Source organism: Haemaphysalis longicornis, unplaced genomic scaffold (assembly GCF_048455015.1).
Source record: "Haemaphysalis longicornis isolate Haplotype H1 unplaced genomic scaffold, Haemaphysalis longicornis Haplotype H1 scaffold_9, whole genome shotgun sequence".
In the NCBI taxonomy this organism is placed as follows: Eukaryota; Metazoa; Arthropoda; class Arachnida; order Ixodida; family Ixodidae; genus Haemaphysalis; species Haemaphysalis longicornis.
In genome coordinates this window covers 61033846-61056174 of record NW_027526460.1, presented here as the reverse complement: position 1 = coordinate 61056174, position 22329 = coordinate 61033846, and the positions used below count along the sequence as shown (strand labels likewise).

The 22329-nt window shown below is 46.2% G+C and overlaps 1 protein-coding gene across 2 annotated transcripts in view; it reads right to left on the bottom strand.

Annotated features, from left to right (window-relative positions):
• Positions 1–14740, bottom strand: part of LOC144151571 (juvenile hormone acid O-methyltransferase-like) — a 133970-nt gene extending 119230 nt beyond the window's left edge. Inside the window, exons 1-2 of one of the 2 annotated variants that reach the window (XM_077682673.1) lie at positions 14632–14740; positions 12922–13033 (exon numbers count right to left, since the gene is read on the bottom strand). In XM_077682673.1, the coding sequence (XP_077538799.1) occupies positions 12922–13004 (83 nt within the window). In that variant the 5' untranslated portion in view covers positions 13005–13033; positions 14632–14740. Of the gene's footprint in view, positions 1–7945; positions 8026–12921; positions 13034–14631 lie in introns of those variants that run through there. The other variant, XR_013318903.1, reaches the window with a different exon arrangement.
• Between the last annotated feature and the right edge of the window lie 7589 nt (positions 14741–22329).

Below are 22329 nucleotides of genomic sequence, written 5' to 3'. Positions count from 1 at the left end.
GAACACTCCTAAGATGGCGTTACCGGTTGCACGAAAGAGGTGGTCACAGCCTCTCCTAAACTTTCCTTATTTTTATGGTGGAATAGTTTACAAATCGTGGTGCCAGTGTTCAGATAGTTGTGAATAGTTGTACCGAGACGACACAAACAGGTATCTGTATATTGGAATACATGCATGTCGATTTATTCATTACACTTTTAAGGAGCAGAAAAGACAGTATAGTGCTGTCACATTAAAAGAGTAACCCTTCGAAACGTCTTGCAGGGCGCATCATGGCGCTGTTGCGCCGCGCATTCCCTAAGAAGTGGGTGACGTCGCCACGAGTATTCTTGGGGACAGTCATTCTGGACGGCGCATCACGTGACTGGCGTTACTCGTTCTGTCGGTGGCTTGCAACATACTCTCTAGAGCATGAAGTAGTTTATAACAAATTTCACTACAGGAAAGTCTGGCGCTGCAATCAGGTGCCGTCATGGGACTGCTGGAAAATATTATATTTTTACTTCACCGGCCTTTCAAATTCCTCAGCTTCATGATTGACAACTCTTTTCCCGACGGTGGCTCGAGTTTCTTTTCCCCCTAGCAGCACGACGCTCCCTATCCACTACTTTGGAGCAAGCACTGCTTGCTTTCTTGAGGCGCTGTGTGTTGCTTTTTTGGGGGGCTGTTAATTCGCGCCAAAGAGCCATATAAAAAAGAGCTCTGAACAGATGCAGCGAACGCAGGAGAGTCGGATCAAATTGAGCAAACTTCAACTTCATCTATGGTGGTGGAGGGGGAGCGGAAGAGACCAGGGTGGGGGGGACACAAGGGGGTTTTACAGGCTCGGATGGCAGGCGACTACTGTCTTTCGATGGCATTTGCAGCAAAGGACGGAGATATAGGGCCTTTTTAAATTCAAGTTATGAGAGTTTACGCGCCGCGGCTGTGCACCTGGGCCACGAGGGCTCTGGATTACTTTTGAGCACCTGCGCACCTTTAACGCGCGACGAAATCTCGACATACGATCGCCTTTTATTTCCTCCATAAGAAAAGCAGAGATCGCGAACGGGATCAAACCCGCGTCCTTGGGCTCAGCAGCATAACTGAGCCACTGCAGCGGGTGCTATTTTCAGTTACTGCTGTAAGACTGCCAGGGGATGTAAAAGGCTTCCGAAGCGCGCTGGTTCGTCATGTGTATATTTGTTAACTACCATAAAAACGTAAAGCACCATAGATATGTTTACCATCCTGGTACATTATTGTGTTGGTGCTACGTACGTTGCTTCACATGGCATATCAGCCACAAGTAACAAAGTAGCAATAAACAAACAAAACAAATGAATATATTTATTTTTTATATATAAGACAAAAGCTTCATTTTGAATTGCAAGGAGATGCCACCACAGTAGAGTTGTAATTTCCATCAAATAGTGAAGGGCGTGAAAAAAATTTTCTTTTCATGTTTTTTTAGAAAAATATCGGAAATAGAAAAAAACACGATTCCAAACATATTAAAAGCTCGACATTCTTTTAAAGGGCTGCTGAAGAGCTTTTCAAAACATTTGTTGGTAGCATTCCTTTATAGTTTTCTTGACGCTAAATCAGGAAAAGGTGTTTATTGCTTGTGAAAATACACCGAAACAGCCTTTTTTTTCGCGAAAGCAAACGACCCCTGCCCAATGTGCGGTAAGAGATGTGGCTTCCTTTCGCGATCGGGCCCCGGTAGAAAACGTCCTATTCGGAAGCACCGGAGGTGCGTCGACCACTCAGCATGCAGAGATCATTCTGTTCTCATTCCGAAACGGGTCAGAAAGTCCCCAGTAATATTGAAGACGCACAAAATCTTCCCTTAGAATAGGGGAGCTTGAAGGAAGCACAAACAGAACAAGTCTGCTCGCGGCGAGCTTAAAAAACGAATTTTCCCCGAACGACTCATGGCCGACTTTGGACTTTGGGATGCCGGGATCTAGTGCAGATATGCTATTGTCGCTTTAGTGTCACACTCACGTTTAACCCAACCTATGACTCACGTGACTATCTCATGAGAATAACTAGGAAGCAATTTTTAACTTGTCCCACGCGATTCCACTCATCGAGACCTTTAATTTGATACCCCACAAGCCCTAGTGGCACCACTTTGACTTTTAACCCAATCTATGACTCACATGACTGTCTCATGACCATGACCAGGAAGCAATTTGTAACTTACGTGATTCCACTCATTAAGACCTTTAATTTGATACCTCACAAGCCCTAGTGGCCTCACATTGACTGTTAACCCAATCAATGACTCACATGACTGTCTCGTGACTATGACCAGGAAGCGAATTTTACTTTGTGCCCCATGATTCCCGTAATCGAGACCTTTAATTCGATACCCCACAAGCCCTAGTGGCACCACTTTGACTTTTAACCCAATCTATGACTCATATGACTGCCTCATGACTATGACCAGGAAGCAATTTTTAACTTGTCCCACGTGATTCCACTCATTAAGACCTTTAATTTGATACCTCACAAGCCCTAGTGACCTCACATTGCCTTTAACCTAATCCATGACTCACACGACTGTCTCATGACTATGACCAGGAAGCGAATTTTACTTTGTGCCCCATGATTCCACCCATCGAGGCCTTTAATTTGATACCTCACAAGCCCTAGTGGCACCATTTCGACTTTTAACCCAATCTATGACTCATATGACTGTCTCATGACTATGACCAGAAAGCAATTTTTAACTTGTCCCATGTGATTCCACTCATTAAGACCTTTAATTTGATACCTCACAACCCCTGGTGGCATCACTTTGACTTTTAACCCAATCCATGACTCACATGACTGTCTCATGACTATGACCAGGAAGCAATTTTTAACTTGTCCCACGCGATTCCACTCATCGATACCTTTAATTTGATACCTCACAAGCCCTAGTGGCACCACTTTGACTTTTAACCCAATCTATGACTCATATGACTGTCTCATGACTATGACCAGGAAGCCATTTTAACTTGTCCCACGTGATTCCACTCATTAAGACCTTTAATTTGATACCTCACAAGCCCTAGTGACCTCACATTGCCTTCTAAACTAATCCATGACTCACATGACTGTCTCATGACTATGACCAGGAAGCAATTTTTAACTTGTTCTACGCGATTCCACTCATCGAGACCTTTAATTTGATACCTCACAAGCCCTACTTGCACCATTTTGACTTTTAACCCAATCTATGACTCATATGACTGTCTCATGACTATGACCAGGAAGCAATTTTTAACTTGTCCCACGTGATTCCACTCATTAAGACCTTTAATTTGATACCTCACAACCCCTAGTGGCCTCACATTGACTTTTAACCTAATCCATGACTCACATGACTGTCTCATGACTATGACCAGGAAGCAATTTTTAATTTGTCCCGCGCGATTCCCCTCATCGAGACCTTTATTCTGATACCTCACAAGCCCTAGTGGCCTCACATTGACTTTTAACCTAATCCATGACTCACATGACTGTCTCATGACTATAACCAGGAAGCAATTTTTAACTTGTCCCATTCGATTCCACTCATCGAGACCTTTAATTTGATACCTCACAAGCCCTAGTGGCACCACTTTGACTTTTAACCCAATCCATGACTCACATGACTGTCTCATGACTATGACCAGGAAGCGAATTTTACTTTGTGCCCCATGATTTCACTCATCGAGACCTTTAATTTGATACCTCACAAGCCCTAGTGGCACCACTTTGACTTTTAACCCAATGTATGACTCACATGACTATCTCATGACTATGACCAGGAAGCAATTTTTAACTTGTCCCACGCGATTCCACGCATTAAGACCTTTAATTTGATACCTCACAAGCCCTAGTGGCCTCACTTTGACTTTTAACCTAATCCATGACTCACATGACTGTCTCATGACTATGACCAGGAAGCAATTTTTAACTTGTCCCACGTGATTCCACTCATCGAGACCTTTAATTTGATACCTCACAAGCCCTAGTGGCACCACTTTGACTTTTAACCCAATCCATGACTCACATGACTGTCTCATGACTATGACCAGGAAGCAATTTTTAATTTGTCCCGCGCGATTCCCCTCATCGAGACCTTTATACTGATACCTCACAAGCCCTAGTGGCCTCACATTGACTTTTAACCCAATCCATGACTCACATGACTGTCTCATGACTATGACCAGGAAGCAATTTATAACTTGTCCCACGCGATTCCCCTAATCGAGGCCTTTAATTTGATACCTCACAAGCCCTGGTGGCATCACTTTGACTTTTAACCCAATCCATGACTCACATGACTGTCTCATGACTATGACAAGGAAGCAATTTTTAACTTATCCCACGCGATTCCACTCATTAAGACCTTTAATTTGATACCCCACACGCCCTAGTGGCACCACTTTGACTTTTAACCCAATTCGTGACTCACGTGACTATCTCGTGACCATAACCAGTAAGCAGTTTTTAATTTCTCCCTCGTGATTCCCCTAATCGAGACCTTTAATTTGATACCTCACAAGCCCTATTCGCATCACTTTTACTTTAAACCCAATCTATGACTCACGTGATTACCTCATGACTATTACCACGTGATTCCACTAATCGAGACCTTTAATTTGATACCTCACAACCCCTATTGACATCACTTTGACTTTTAACCCAATCTGACTAATCAATAATTAACTAATTAACCTAAATGAGGTAATTAACGTTCGAGCCCTACTGCATCGGGAAACACTCGCGGCAAGCAAAAAAAGCGCTCACGCTTAAAAAAAAAAATAACGTGCCGCAGCTGTGGGCATCGCGCTCACAGCTGCGACACGTTCTTTTTTTTTTTTTTAGTCCATAACTTCCGTTTTCCGCCACTACGGGAAAAAAATGGCGCTAGTGTCGCGTGGCAAACTCCAGGTTCCGGTCCCTATTGGCAAAAATACACTGTATGCACTCCTGGACCCCTGTAGTCACAAAACAAACAACATCGATGATATACTTAAAATAGCCGACGAATGCTACAGAAACCTATTCGCTTCTACCCCTGCCTCAGACACACGTTTCCCCGCAAATGGTGTGGAACCCGTTCCGCCGGTTTCAACACATGAGATAGCGATGGCGTTCTAAGCAATGATGAAAGGCAAAGCTGCAGGAGATGATGGCATCACGTTCGATGTTTGTGCCACGGAGGCCGCGTTGTCCTAACGAAGCTTGCAGCACTATTCTCGCTGTGCTTCAGCGCCCTAAGGGTGCCAAAGGAGTGGAAAATTGCGAAATTAGTTCTCCTACATGAAAACGGTGATGTCAAAGAGCTTAAAAATTACAGGGCCATTAGCCTCCTCTCCGTTGCCTCCAAATTGTTTACTAAGGTAATTCTTAACCGCAGCTGTGCCACTTTGGACTTTCAACAGCCACGAGAACAGGCTGGTTTCAGGAAGCGTTTCTCAACTTTCGATCATATTCGCGCTATCAACCAGGTAACCGAAATGTGCTCAAAGTGTAATGCACCGCTGTATATGACATTCATACATTATGAAAAGGCATTTACTCAGTGCTCACTTCAGCAGTAATAGACGCGTTACGTGGTCGCGGCGTCTACGAGGCATACATAGTGCTATTGAATGATATTGCCACGAACCTTGCATTAGGTTTGTTTATTTATGGTTTGTTTCTACTGCCCGGCTGCACCCGGATGTATTATCTGTGTCCCAAGCGAAGCACATGTTCCGTTCTTTATTTTTATGCCACCCGGGTTATCTCATTCGGATAAGGAGAGCGTTTCGCCATAACGTCAAGTGGCCTGGAATAATCTTCTTTGATCTACAATGTTTTGGATGTAAATTGACGGTTCGAGAAACACTCGCGCCGAAAGACAAAAGCCTGCAGAGCAGACGCCACGGCATTCATTCGACTCTCCGACGCCCGCCTACGCACGTCATTTTGTTGACTGCTGCTTCGCTACCTGTGTACTCTTTGAGTTGTTAGTGGAGCACAAGTTCGCTCCAATAAACATGTTTTTTCTTCAAGACGACTGCGTCATCTTTGGCTTCGTGACGTCTGGTGGAGGTGCTGGGTACGCACCCTTTATGCTACCTGCTCCGTCTGGAAACCGACAAGCCAGCCCGAGCCGAGCCAGCCGCTGACTGCAAAGCTTACCGGCCGAGTTTGGTCTCCTACCAGAAATAACCAAGATAAAGACCGCTGCAACCGACAGCGTGGTGCAACAAACCTCTCCTCCACCCGTCCTGCAACAGCCCCGGGAACCACCAACGTTCCGCTGAACCCCGGGGAGGACCCTGAGGACCGGTTGGAGAAAGTGGAGCAGGTGGGATTACGGAGACTTTCCACCATGTTTTCCTCTATTTGGAGGATGCAGCTCGAACTTGGTTGGAAAACAAAGGAAGCTCCCTGAATGACTGGACCCTCTTTAAGAGCGAGTTCCTGAAAACATTCGCCACCATCGTGAGGAAGGAGCGAGCACACCTTTTTTGAAAACGCGCACTCAACACACCAACGAAGGGGTCATCATTTTCGTTGAGGAGATGATGCAACTGTTTCGCCGCGCGGACCCCGAAATTACAGAAGCAAAGAAGTTACGCTTCCTAATGCGCGGTACGAAGGAGGAACTATTTGTTGTACTTGTCCGCAATCCGCCCAAAACCGTCACCGAATTCGTAACCAAAGCCATCACAATTGAGAAAGCCCTCGAAATGCGTGCTAAGCAGTGTGACCGCAACTTTGTTGGTGCGGCCAATGAGAACTACGTCGACAACATGCGGATTCCGGCTGATAGCCTACGCGAGACTATCCACATAGTAGTAAGAGGGGAGCTGCGGAAACTTCTCCCCACGCCGCCGCAGCCCCAAGTTGATTCCCTTACCGACGTGATTAGGGAAGAAGTTGAACAAGCGTTGAGAACTTCTGCGCCGTCCGAAGTACCGAAGTACCACGCGAGCCTCAAGCTATGACGTACTCCGCGGCTGTTCGTCGACCCCGCCCTGTTCCAACACGTCATCAAGAGGCCCCGCCGTACCGCCGCCCACTGTCGCCCGATCGACCCCCTGTAGTCCGAAACCAGACGCCGAGGAACACGGACGTATGAGGAACTCCCGATAATCGTTATCTGTCCTACCACTGCGGAGAGGCCGACCACATCTACCATCGCTGCCCCTACAAAAGGCTCGGTCTGCGAGCGTTCTCCATCGACGCCCCACGCCCCCGACCCGGCCAGCGCCAATCTGAGATCGAAGAGTACTTGACAAACACCATCCTCACAAAAAGTCCTGTTGTGTTTTTATGTATTTCTCAGCGTTTTGTCTTCCACCTGTATAGAGATTTCGTAGAGCTTTTGAAGAATTTTTTTGACCAGCTCTCGACGTGTTTCAACAAGTGTTTGGCCACGGAGTTTCTGTAGAGAGTTTGATGAGGGATTTTCCGTAGAACTTCTGGTGTATTTTTGCAGACCTTTTAAGTAGATTGATGTGTACTTCTTGATGCCCTTCTCACGGAGTTTCTGTAGAAAGTTTGATGAGTGATTTTCGTTAAAACTTCTGATGCACTTTTGCAGCCTTTTTGTCTAGATTTATGTGTTCTTCTTGATGAACTTCTATGGCTTTCATGATGACATCTTATGTACTTCATGACGTATTCTTTACGGAGCCTCTTCATTTATTTCTGCGTACTTCCTGGCGTGTTCTTGCCATTTTTGTAATGCGTTTCTTGAAATATGTGAATATTGTAGGTCATTGCAAACTGATACATAATTACACATCATTTTACGCTTTGCTGCAAGTAAGTGCTACTGGGCAAAATAGGGACATTTTTGCAGTGTCACACGAAGTAAATCAGCCGCAGTAATAGCACACATAAATTTAGTCATACAACGACAGCTAGCTGAAAGGCCTGCCAGTCAAAGCTGCTGAATTATATAAGCAGAGACAAAACTCACCGACTCACGGCCGATTTAATTGTGAGACAGCACTATGCGACTGACTGAGCCTTGATTTTCCGTGACACTAGGGACCAGAGGGCCGCGTCTATTTGCTGCTCTGGAACAGCAAACGTGGCACATGTGCAGGCTGGAAAGAAAGAAAAAAATGTCTGCGCAGGAGGCCGCCTGGTTCTTGCTGCGGCAGGAAACTAAACATCTGCCTCGCGATGGGCACGATCAAATGCAGAGCATTTCCGGGGGCGCACGACGTTAAGTAGTTTGCGTTACGTTAATGTTGTTGCACTTGTTGCTGTTGTTTATTGTATTGTAATTAAATGAGGAGACGTATTTACGTGGTCACGTGACATCATTTATTAGCAGGTGGGTTGATTATTGTGGCGCAGTGGGAAGAGCACCATGTACCTCGCGTTCCGCCCACAGGTAGTGAATGCGTTGTATCAGCAGCTTCTTGACGTAGTTTGAATGAGTCAAGGATATAAGGCGCGTTCGTAGCCCTCCATTCTGTGTCGGCTTTGTGGCGCAGTGGGTAGAGCACCATGTACCTTGAGTTCCGCCCGCAGGGTCGTGGGATCAAATCCAGGCGCCGGTAAGTATTATTTTTTTATATATAGTTTAGGGGGGAGGGGTGCGGACTACGATGGACAACTAGAACGGGTGACATCATGAGTTAAAGAAATGCTCTGCATTGAAAAGCATGGTGATATCAGAATACAACATATCAAACCGAACATTTTTTAAATATCCTTTTTTTGGTTATGTTCTGTTTTTCGTTTGACTCTTTCAAAGGCGATATTTAGCCCAGTTTTTATTTCCTTAAATGCTAATCGGATGATAAATTTTTAGCAAGAATACACTAATTTTCATTTGAGTACTTGTGTCATTGCTTGAATTTCTTAAGACTGCATGTGTGGTAAACTATTTTTACATAACCGTACCAGCAGTGGTAGTAATTAAGAAAGATTTTGCTCTCATATACATGATCTCTCACTATAAAAAGCCACCTCATGTAACTAGACGCTGAGCCCCAGCAATATTGACTTGAAGCTAAAAAAGTTTCATCTGAATCCCCGGAATTCCAGTTTACTAGCCAAAACAATCTATTCAATAAAAGCACCAATGACTTGGGCACACTTATGAGGAATGTTCGGACACCCAAATGGCTTGTGTGCCTGTATACACAGGACACCTATGCGGTTGTCATTCCCATTCTCTGCCTATGTCCGTTGTCACGTTTTGTGCAGTTGTAAGTAGCTGGTACACATGAGAAGCCTAACAATGTTTTAGGCAATATAGATGTTCTGAGGACAACTGATGCAAGAGGGAGGCTCACTAACTCTAAAAAGTACTGATCATTATTTTGTTGTAACCAGCTATCCTGCAGCTTCGATTTCTGCTTTCTGTCAATTACCATCGGCTATTTTGCAATGGCTTTTCAATGCCTCGAAGTTTTTTTTTTCATCTTTCGAATTCATTCATTGCTGAGACGTGGGGATCCACCGCTTATTCCTTTGATAGGCCAGATTGGTTCATTGTATGGTTTCACGCGCCGACGCAACGCAGGCGACGAGGCGCGCGCTAGTGGGGGGATCCAGGTTAATTTTGACCACATGAGGATCTTTAACGTGCGCCGAAATCTCGAACACACGCGCGTCTTTGCTCTTCGCCTCCATCAGAGAAGCGGTCACCGCGGCCTGGAATTGAACACGCGACCTCGTGCTCAGCAGCGCAACAGCTTAGCCACGGAGCCGCCGCGGCAGGCTTTGATAGACCAGAAAAATTCAAAATACTATCCGCATTAAAAAAGCACTGTTCTGAATGATGTGGAGGGCACAAGTTTTCATAATTAAAAAAGCACTGTTCTGAATGATGTGGAGGGCACAAGTTTTCATAATTGATGGACAATTTAGGCTAAGATGTCAGCTAATTTTAATGCATAGTATTCTATTGCTAGCAACACGTACTGTTGTAGGGCTTCGAACAAATTTTCGTTCATTGTTTTTGTACCACAGCCGCCGTTCCAGAGCCAAAAACCACTAATATCATGGTGGACATTCAATAATAGTTAGCCCGAAGACGAAGTATATATAAGCAAAACTCTTCCAACCTACTAACACTGGTTGCATGGTTCACGTCAACACTGCTTAGTGTGCTGGCAAGGTGGCCTTGTGCAGATATATGGAAAAACATAAATGCATAAAGAAAAGATACAGAGCTCCCCTAAATATGTTCAGTTTGTTTCGACCAAAAAATAATGCAGGTTAAAAAACTGTTGAAAAGCGGAGACAAAGCCGCACAGAAAAAAAGACCGTGCCTCGTGCTGCCGTAAAGGGTGCCAAATACAACAAAAATAAAACAGAAAGGACGCGGTCTGTGTGGGAAAACGTGAGCCAAAGCAGAGCAAAAATAAGTGATGGGGGAGCTATTTCGTCATGAGCAGCGCAAACAAATCAAAATGTACAACTGTAGTAATGTTGGTAAATGATCATCTCCACAGTGCAAACATAGACTACAAAAGAACAAGAAAACGCAGGACAGACTCTGAACTTCAACTAAGCTAAACTTATTGAAGTTACACAAAAATATGCGGCCAGTACACGCACAAAAAAAAAACAAAATTTATCCTGATAAAAGCCTGTGGTATTATTGGCCTAAATTTCTTGTTTTTTCTATGCTTGCTGGGTATACATTTTTCCGCAACACCAACAAGCTTATTTTAGTTGACGTTCAGAGCTTCTCTAATGTTTTCCTTTCCCTCTGCCCTGTCTGTTTTGTACTGAAGATATAAACATGCACAACTGCATTTGGTTGGTTTATTCAAGTCAACTATATGCGGTCTAAAGAACAAAACGCAGCGATGGCAAATAAACTACAATTGCTACAGACTACGTGAGAGTCCCTAACAAGGAGTTCCGTCGAAACATTTTTAAATAATTATTGAAACAAATATATCAAAGCTCGAACTATGCAAACACTTATTGTGTATGAAGAGATCTGTCAAGTTTGAAAAGCAACAAGTATGAATAACGCATGTTGTCATATTTATAGCTTTAATAGCAGCGAAAAAGGCAACAAATATTTTAGGAGTAATTTTAGGAGTAATTTTAATTTTATTTTAGCAGTAATTTTTTAATGTCCCCATCAACGTGCACAGCTATGGAAAATAGTCGTCTAACAATTACAACCAACCAAACTTAGCACGCCCACAGAATAGTCATCAGCCAAGAATATGTATGTGAAATATTAACTTTTCTCTACCATTCATGCTCTTATTGGAGCAGCGAAACGTACACTGGCACTAAAGATTTAGTACGAAGTGTTCACAATTTACAATACAATAGTCAAATCCCGTCAACCTAAATAAAGCATTCAAGTAAATTTTGCAAAAAGCCGTAACTTGCCTGAAAAGTTTTCTAGCTAAAGAATGTGTTACTAGGCAAATTGGCACTTGTAAAACATAACAAAACCGCATGAAAATTGGACGTAAGCTCCCGATTGCAAAAACACAGGAAAAGAATAAGTGCTAATTCTCAGCAGTTCATCAGCACAAAGAATGTATATATGCACCGAAATATCGCACCGCTGCCAAATGCTCAATAATACAAGGCATTTCATACAGGCAACGACTCTTTTCCCGACATTCCCATGTTCATCCAAAAGAAGAAAAAAATGTGTGTAAGGTATGGAACCAAGGTTTATTTTTTTCTCTCTGTGCCACGCAATGCATTAATGATATAGCCAAGGAAACAGCCATTAACAACTTGCGACAGGCAAAATTGCAATTTGGCCAACTTGCCCCTCCTCCTCTCCTCCCCTTTGTAGGGCATGCAATCGTGACTAGCAAATCAGTGGGGCTAGGATTTTAGGGCAAAGCAGACACCAACTAGCCTGGAAGGTCATTAAAAGTTTTATGAACGGGTGCTCAGCAGGACACTACTGTTTAGTTAAATCTGTCAGAAGTTTTTTCATGCATATTGCCGCGAACCATGCATTGGGTTTGTTTATTTATGTTTTGCTTTTACCGCCGGGCTACACCGGTCTGTGTTATCTGTGTGCCAAGGGAAGCGCGTGCTCCATTCTTTCTTTCTATGCCGCATGTGTTATCTCTCCTGATAGGGAGAGCATTCCGAACTAACGTGAACAGCCTAGAATGATCTTTGTTCTGGATGTAAATCGACGGTTCGAGAAACACTAGCGCCGAAAGATAAAAGCCTGCAGAGCAGACGCCGCCACTTTAATTCGACTCTCCGACGCTCGCCGACGCACGTCACCTTGTTGACTGCTGGTTCGCCGCCTGTGTACTTTTTGAGTTGTTAGGGGAGCACAAGTTCACTCCAATAAACGTGATTTTCCTTCAAGACGACTGCCTCATCTTTGGCTACGTGACAATACTTAAGTTTTTTTATCATTACGCACATTGCTTGGGTTGACGAGAGGCGATGATCTGCCTTATAAATTTCAAATTGTGGATTTTAGACGCTGAAGCTATACCTGGCCTATGAGGGGTGCAGAAGTGAAATTTGATTATTTTAAACCACCAAGGATTTTCAGCAAGCGCCAATAGCTGCACCCTTGAGCACTTCAATTTTTTTCTTTCATTCCAAAATTGGCTGCCATGGCTGAAAAAACCTCTACGAAATGGCTGGCATCATTCGAGGTTAGCAGCACATTTTCGTCTCCACAAAAGTTCACTATACACACACATTTAGTGTGCAATATACCAACGGGAGTCAGCTCGTATCTTGTGTTTTTTGGATTGCAAATCTACATCAAACATTTGCAGTGCTACGTTGAGTCGGAATAGATCCAATCGGCACAAATACAGTCACCAAAAACGGCACTGGTATTGGACGGCTTAAACACTTTCTAAAGAATCCCTAGTCATAAAATGCCGAGTTCAGACTACTGAAATTCGGTTGTGCATATAACTGCAAGACGAGATCCGTAAAAACCGTAAAACGAACGTGTTCACCCACTTTTGCATAGACTGACTAAGAGTCGGTGATGCCCAATGAGGAAACAGCCTCGGTCCTTGAAGTATGCCGCACCAGTAAGTCATTCCGAATGCAAGCTGCACCAGTCAGCAGCCTGCAACATGTAAGTTATTAGCAAACGACAGGCAGGCACCACAGGCAGGCTTTGTCTTAAACCTGCGTAATCCCAAATGATGCGTTACGATTATCACCAAAGTGTGTTGCACACTGTAAGCTAGAAAAGTCATTAAGCTGAAAATTCCATAAGTGACAGAAATTTAACTGCAATTTTGAATATTTTACTAGGTTCTCAATGGTTAATTTACGTTTGCGATGCTGCAATAAGAGTACGAAGGGCAACCACCGCTGCTCATCCTACTGTACCAGAGTTACGACATGCGTGTACTTCTGATGTTACAAAGAAATTCGGGTTCCATACACGCTGTTCGTCCCAACATTTCATGACCAAACTGAACGTTTCGAAAGATTGAATATTCAATCGAAACACAAAAAAAAAAGCGTACAGATGACATTTCAATCTATGCCGTACGCCCAGAAATTGCTCGATTTATTATTTTATTCTAATGGTAAACTCACGGCTATCATTTAATTTATTGCACACATCTTTTACCCGTGTATTCAGACGAAAGAAACGGCATAAACAAAACAAGAATCAACGCCCATAATCACGCTAGAAGTACACGATGTGCGTACAATGCATACACGCACTTATATTCGCACTCTCTAGCTTCCCTTATTTCAGGAGAGTTTGTTGCTGAGCTAGTTGGTCCATATTAAGTTTAGAAGAAACCAGCTGAACATGGAAACAAAGGACTCAGTGTTAACAAAAAGTGACAGGGGCACTGATGGACTAGTAACTGAACATTTATTACAAAGGTCAAACATTTATACGGGATGTGAATGCTTGTCACATATGAAAATATAAAAAACTTGCTGCGTCAGTCATGTCCCTTGAAGGCTGAAAAACGCTATCGTGGGAATGAGTCCTTGTCATGCCCGATGAACTAAGTCTTGGCACATGCCTGCCTAAGGTGCAGCTTTTCTTTTTCGGTAAGCAGTAACTGACGGGCTGCTCACGCAAGCGCTGCCTTTTGCGTCTATCATACTGGCTTACATTATTTCTCTCGACAGCTTGTTTTTGTTTTTTCCTGTGATAGCAATATCAAACAGGTTTGCGCTGCATCCGCACTGTCGGGAATGCATACTCAGATTTTTCGTGACGTGGCCGTCGTTTTCAAAATTGCTGCGTGTTCTCTGGCCCTATCGTTCATGCACTGGCCTGTCTGTCCAACATATTCTTTTCCACGAGGTCTCAGTGGTATATGCTGTAAACAACGCCTTCGACGCACTCACAATATCTTGTCTGGTGATTCGTCTTACATATTCGCTCGTCTGAGGCGTTGTTTATTTGCGTTGTTTACCCTTATTTGTTTGATATCGAAACATTCGGCGAGCAAAACAGGACAGGACACAAACACTTCACCAAACACACGGCTAGAAATGGCGCAAGAATTGATTCTGTATAAACATGCAGATGCCACGTACAAAGGTCTATAAACAAATCTACGCAACGCACAAAGCGAGTCACTGAAAACGTTAGGGCTAACCGCTTACGCGGACCGAAGTTCGAGAGCAACTCTGCTACGTTAAATGCAAAGGACAAGAAAACAGGGTTCACTAGTAAAAACTTACCTTCACTACTTGGCAGTATTTCTTCGTAAGGTAGATAAATCCATGGTAGTCAAATCAACGAAACAACGAAAGGTGAAGGCGTGAACACAACCGTGCCGTCACCGGCCAGTAGCACGCGCATCGATACGGAATGCAGTTAATTCAACAGTCGGATGGTCGGACTCGCCGCGCAGCGACTCTCATGTCTCATGTTCGTCCGAGCGAAAAACTAGTTCCTGAAATTACACCCACCCTGATGAAAACGCTTTGCAAAACAGATGCCCAAGTCATTGGCAAATATAGATATTAGTTGCCAGTTACATACAAGAAAAGCTTGAGCATGGGTTTGTTTAGCGAAACCAGTAATTGTACCGACAATCTAGATTACGGCATATCAGGGGCTATGGTGACAATACAGCTGGTGTGGGGTTGCGGGCGCCGTAATTTTACGGTTTTCTGTGAGGCCGCAACCACGTCCAGCGTATGTTCCGCGCTTCCATGCGCCGACGTCGCCCCGCGTTGACGACGTCGGCGTCGGCAAAATGCATGGCGACGTGAGCTGATGCGGGAGCTACACCGATGTCTATGCTAGCCAGATAGCGTAGACGCTGCGCCAGAAAGCATCCGAAAGCAGGCAGCATCGTACGCATTTTATGTCTATTTCCTGGATTAGGGTCATTGCTTTCACAGACAACAATCGATTTCTTTTTAACCAGTGGTAATCGGGTGCTTTGAGGCAAATTACCAGCTATTTCGGTTGGAAAATCCGCATTCCTTAGTGGCTATATTGGCTTTCATCGGATAGATCGGGGGTTTGCGATAGCTTTTGTGAGTTAAATACTGGAGCTCTGGCTACATCACTTCTAATGTTAGCATGCTGGGCTTGTCTGCAAGATTGGTGCGTAACTAACAAAGTTTATCAACGCCAGAAATCTAGCGGCGCATTCCCTTCCACTCGTACCTACCGTAGCTTGCATAGGGGGACCGATGATGCGCGATAGTTTTTCTTGGCTCAAAAAAAGGGAGCTTTGGTTGCATCACTTGCAGTATTAGCATTATTGGCCTCGCCTCCAAGATCGGTGCTCAAGAAACAAGCGTTATCACTGCCCAAATTTGTGAAATACGCCCCAAGAAGCAAATACCCCAAAATGCTCGATGGCAACATCAGCTAGTATACCAAGTTCTGCATTGTCTGCCTTCTTCCGTGGCCGAGAGGTTCGGTATTGGGCGACTGTTTTGAAGGTCAATGGTTCGAATCTCCAGACAAACTACTTGTTTTTTTTTTGTGAGAGTGAGATCACCTTTTTACCGGTGTAAACAAAGGGTACCTGGACACCTGGGCATTTATTCTACAAGTGAAGTTCGAATCTTACCTCAGTGGCAAGGCAGTGCTGAAAATTTGTTTTGCTAACGGTTTGAATTGATGAAGCAGTCCGTACATAACATCAAGGCAGGACAACAAGTTGTAACAAATGAAGTTCGAAGTGCGTTTTGTTCATGAAGCTGTGTTGTTTTGTTCAGATCTGACGGTGGTAACTTGAAATACATTTTGCAGCATTTCAAACATGGCAAGCAAGCATTCTTAACAGTGAGTAGAGTATGAGGCAAGTGCATTTGTATAGAAAATCTGGGGTGCTAATTACTGCATTTAAACAATCGAAAATAACTGCTCTTAAACGATCAAAACTAGCTTAAAAATGATGGCAGCGAGAGTTCATTGAAACGTGTCCAGCAACGCTCGTCGACGTAGCAGTTGACGCGTGACTTCGCCGGTTTCATGCGTTTGCATGTGGTTGCGGCTTCTCCCCTCTACTGTATCAACGCCGCCTGTATAAACATTGCCTAACGCGTGAGCGAAAAATGGCCAAACAGCCACTCTCCTGTTGCTCTCTCCTACCCTTCCCCGCTCCGTAGCCTTCCAGCGTGCTTTCGGGTCCGCCAGCCAGCGCCGCTTCTCGGAAACTATGCAAAATAGTGGAAAGTTTGTTTAGCGTTCCCGAGGAGGCACTTCTACGCCTTCCTGTTTTTCACCATGCTTGTCTGTCTTGGTCTGTCACTGATAAAACTTCCTTTGTCACGAAGCAAAATCCCTTGCGCTGCCGCAGGCTGATTCCGGCTTTGCGCGCTTATCCACTCGGATCACAGGCCGTGAAATTTTCTGAGTGGGCGCATCCCATCTCTATCCCCTCCGCATTTAGGTATTGTTTTGACCCCGCTGTTCGCACTCCGCATCGGTACGCACTTCTAAAATTGAGGACTGTACTGTAGAAGCGCCCGGACAGCGTGGCGGGATCCCAGCTGCTTATCCTTTTGTTTCCTATAATTTTCTGAAGTTTAAAAGCACGTGATATTATTGGAAAGTAATCGTAGAAGTGAGCGCCTGAACAAAAAACGTGCACGCAATTTTTTCTTTTGAAAATACTCCAGAAAGAAACATATCAGTCAAATAATGGCTGCATCATCCGAAAATATCGTTTTTCTGTTAGCTATATGTCCACCCGACAATCAGTATGTTCTTACACTATTTCAGTTCCACCTCCATCAGTTATTTTTGGGTAAATGCAGCAAGTATGAAGCGAGCGACACGTTCAACAAGATCCCCAGTGCGTCCCAGAACTATCGCCCCGTCGCGGCTAAGATGTAAGCGAAACGGCCCTTGAAGCCCAACAGGCAAGCTGACAGACACACGTCGTAGAAGTGGGTGCAGCGTTCGCGACTCGCGAGCAGTGACGTAAGGCGAGATGTCCGCCGGAACGGCGCGCCGCCGGCAGCCGATCGCGGAGGCCGTGCCCTACCCTTCCCATTGAAAAGCGCGCGACGCGCCAGGCAATGTTAATACAGGCGGCGTTGACTGTATGATAGCGCGGCGCCGCCGATCAATGCCGACGCTCGCGCGGCGCGTGAATAGCGTGTACGTGTGTGCGCGCAGGTGTAGCGTTTCGCCTGGATGAAAGGACAGCCGCTGGTACACAGATGAGTTATGAAATGAAACAAAAGAACTTCTGGGGACCTGTCTTCTAATTGAGTTAAAGTTCACCGAGATTCTATGGAGAACTAAGTGTAGAAATTCCATAGTCTTTTTGGAGGCTTTGGTGAGTGGAAGCTTAATGAACTTTTGTGGTGAAGTCACAACAAAAATTCTACAGTCTTCATAGAGGCCTTAAGTTGTTTAAGTTCACAGAACTTCTATGGAGTTGTGAGTGTAGAAATTCTACAAAATATTTTTAGAAATGTTGTAGAGTTAGCTCTTATAGAGCTTTTATGGTGAAGTCGCAACAAAAGTTCTGCAGTCTTTATAGAGGCCTTGAGTTGTTTAGGTTCACCGAGCTTCTATAGAGAAGTGACTGTAGAAATTGTACAGAATATTTACAGAGGTGTTGAAGAGTTAGCTCTTAATAAATTTTTATGGAGAAGTAACTATAAAATTTGTACATGTTTTATGGGGGCAACTCCATAAGCTCAGAGTTTCTGATGAGTTTCAGTCGTGTTTTTTGTGACTCCACAGATCGCCAAAAATCTTCTCAGAAATACGCAATACATTTTTGCGAGGGCAGCCGTGAACCAGCCCGTTTCAACCGTTCGCCGTCGCCCTACCCATACCAGTTGCCGAATCGCCACAGCAATGCTGACTTCGCACGTCAAAGGTCCCCCAGCCCACGTGGGGGAAACTAAAGGCAGCAACTTCGGGAGATGAAGTTGCACAACGGCGGAAAAACGAAAGCCCTCCAACGACGCAATGATTTCCCAAAGACAACAATCCACGACGTACCCTGAGCCCGAAGACCCGATCTGACCCTGACGACACTCCCGAACACGACAAAAGCTACACGGCGCGACGCCTAGACAACATGACCGAAACTGCCGCTGAGAAAACGACGACAACGACGACGCACAGTGCCCTACCGTCAACACGCACAAGCCGAGATGCGACGCCTCGGCGCACCCGGAACTCGGGGAAGGCGACGTCCGACGTCAAGGTGTCCATCGACGGCTTTGATGTAGTCACCCTTATAGACAGTGGGGCCGACTACTCGGTTATGAGCAGATCTTTTGCGTCTAAGCTGAAGAAAATTACGACAAGATGGGACGGTTCGCACATACGCTCAGCAGGAGGCCATCTCGTAACACAAAGTAGAATGTGCCCATCACGCGTCACTATCACGCGTCACCACGTACCCTGCTGCGTTCGTCATTTTTCCTAACTGCTCAAGCGACGGAATTCTCGGAATGGACTTTTTGACCGACAACGGTGCAATTATTCATCTGCAGACCAAGTCGATAACTTTTTCCTCCGATCACTCTGTGACGCCGGAACCGAATCCCGAATACCGTGCTGTTGTAAGGATCGCCGATGATCACGTCACTCTGCAACCCCACGCAAGCCTGATTATCACCGTATCCTGTGAAGATGCTGCTCCTGACGTCGACGCTATTATAGAGAGTGACCAAAGGTTGCTTATCAACTGTGGTGTCTCCGTCACAACAGGCATTATGCGCATTAAGCAATGCAAACCACCGTTCCGGTTACCAATTTCACCTAGCAGTAACAGCATCTAAACAAGGACGCTGCAATTGCATTCCTCGAAGAAACGCAAGAAACAAGTCAAGTGATCGCGGTCGCCCAATTTGAATGCGCACGCGCAGACGCTTCCAAGCTGCCGCATCCTTTCGACATGAACCCGGCACTGCCGCAAGACAATCGGGACAGATTACTGGATTTGCTGCGTAGCTACAGCGAATGTTTTTTGTCAAGCTCGACATGACACCAGACACCCCTAGCGAAGCACCGAATTATAACCGACGATGGAGCGCGACCTACCGGACAGTCACCTTACCGTGTCTCTTCGCACGAGCGGGAAGCCATCCAGAATCAAGTCGAAGACATGCTCAACGACGACATTATACAGCCATCGAAAGCCCCTGGGCTGCGCCGCTCGTACTCGTAAAGAAAGAAGACGGCACATAAGGTTCTGCGTTGACTACCGGTGACTGAACAAAATAACCAAAAAGGACGTGTACCCCCTGGCACGAATCGACGACGCCCTCGACCACCTCTGCCATGCGAAGTACTTCTCATCGAATGATCTGAAGACCTGCTACTGGCAAATCGAAGTGGACGAGAGTGACCGAGAGAAGACTGCATTTATAACCCCGGACAGCCTATACGAGTTAAAGGTGATGCATTTTGGGCTGTGCACGGCACCAGCAACGTTTCAAAGAGTCATGGACACTGTGCTAGCTGGCCTGAAGGGGCACACTTGCCTCGTATACTTCGAGGACGTTGTGGTATTCTCCCGGACTCTCGACGAACACCTTACAAGGTTGCAGTCTGTACTCGAAGCCATTCGTACGCCGGAGTTGACGCTGAAGCATGAAAAGTGCCGTTTCGCGTACGAGGAACTCATGTTCTTGGGCCACGTCATCAACGCCGCGGGAGTCCTACCTGACCCGGAAAAAAACTTCAGCCATTGCGAACTTCCCAAGGCCGAAAGACAAGAAGGGCGTGCGAAGATTTCTCGGACTGCGCGCATACTACCGGCGCTTCGACGCAAACTTCGCACGCATTGCAGAGCCACTCACACGCTTGACGAAAGATAGCGCCCCTTTTAGCTGGGAAAACGACCCAGAAAAAGCATTCTGCGAGCTGCAAAGACGCCTGCAAAGCCCGCCCGTGCTCGCTCATTTCGACGAAAACACCGAAACGGCGAAAACAAAGCGGTGGCGAAGTTATTAGCCTATGCCAGCCGTGGTCCGTCGAAGGAGCAGAAAAACTACTCTGCCGCCGAGACAGAGTGCCTGGCTATCACATGGGCCATTTCAAAATTTCGCCAATACGGGTATGGGAGACCGTTCAAGGTTGTGATCACCTACCATGCGCTGGGTTGGCTCGCCAATTTAAAGGACCCCTCTACCCGCCGCGGTGGCTCAGTGGCTAAGGCGTTGCGCTGCTGAGCACAAGGTCGCGGGTTTGATTCCCGGCCGCGGCGGTCGCTTTTCTGATGGAGGCGAAAAGCAAAAACGCCCGTGTGTACGAGATTTCGGCGCACGATAAAGATCCCCAGGTGGTCAAAATTAATCCGGAGCCCTCCACTACGGCGCGCCTCATCGCCTGCGTTGCGTCGGCGCGTTAAACCCTACAATCAAATCAAGGACCTCTCTGGCCGCCTTGGGCGGAAGAGGTTGCGCCTGCAGGGGTTCGACGTTACAATCGTCTATAAATCTGGCAGGAAACATTCCGACGCCGACTGCCTGTCCCGCGCCCCCCTTCGACCCACCACCACAAGACTGATGAAGACAGCGCGTTCTTCGCCATCATGACGGAGAGCGACCTTGAAGCCCAGCAGAGTGCCGACCCGGACTTACGCATCATAATCGACTACCTCGAAGGATGCAACGTTGCCGTTCCTAGGACCTTCAAACGCTACCTACCAGCATTCAGTATGAAAAACGCCGTCCTCGTGAAGAATTTCAGCCCTGGAACGAGAAGGAATTATCTTCTTGTCAACCCCGCAGACCTTCGCGACGAAATTTTGGAAGCGTGTCACGACGACGCGTCTTCCGGACATCTCAGCACAGCTCGCACGATTGGAAAAATCAAGGCAAAGCACTTCTGGCTCCGCCTTACATCCGACGTCACCCACTACGTCCGGAGCTGCCGTAACTGCCAGCAACGAAAAACACCACCGACCAGACCCGCCGGACTTCTGCAGCGAATCGCCGTCCCATCGAGGTACTGCCAACAGATTTTAATGTACCTTCTGGGCCCGTTCCGTACGTCCCGATCCGGGAACAAGTGGATTGTCGTAGCGACAGACTACATCACGCGCTACGCAGAGACCACTGCTATTCCGAGGGGGACTGCACAACAAGTCTCAAAGTTCTTCATGAACCAAGTTGTGCTGCGGCATGGAGCCTCCGAAGTCCTAATCACGAAGTCCTAATCACTGCAGAGCTCATGCAAGGAATCTTACGCTATAGCAACACGGATCAATCACCGAAGAACGACGGCGTGCTACCCCCAAACGAACGGACTAAGGGAACGTATGAACAAGACGATTGCGAATATGCTGTCTATGTACGTCGACGTTGAACATAGGACTTGGGAGGAAGTCCTTCCGTATATCACATTTGCGTACAATACAGCCACCCAGGAAACTACGCAGATGACACCGTTTGAGATTGTCTACGGAAGACGGCGGCTGACTACGATGCTCGACACCAAGCTTCCGCAAGTAGAAGACGACTACCTCAACGCCGACGTCCAAGGATACCTTCAACGTCCGGAGGAGGCCCGCCAGCTCGTTCGAGTTCGTATAACGTACCAGCAGCTGGTGGATGCCGGACGCTAGGGTCTCCGACGCCGAGACTCTGAGTACCGTCCTGGGGATCGTGAGTGGGTTTGGACTCCCATCCAACGACGCGGACTCAGTGAGAAGCTTCTGAGACGACATGTCGGACCCTACCGGATTGTACGACGTGTTGGCCAACTTACCTACGAGGTGGTCCCCGATGGTAATTCCGGCACATCACGACGGCGCAAGCGGCCCGAAGTCGTCCACGTGGTTCGCCTCAAACCTTACTGCGCAAGATGATAGACTTCTTTGGTTCCCGGCTGCACCCGGCTGTGTTATTTCTGTCCCAAGCGAAGCGCATGTTCCATTCTTTATTTTTATGCTGCACGGGTTCTTTTATTCGGATAAGGAGGGCGTTTCGCCCAAA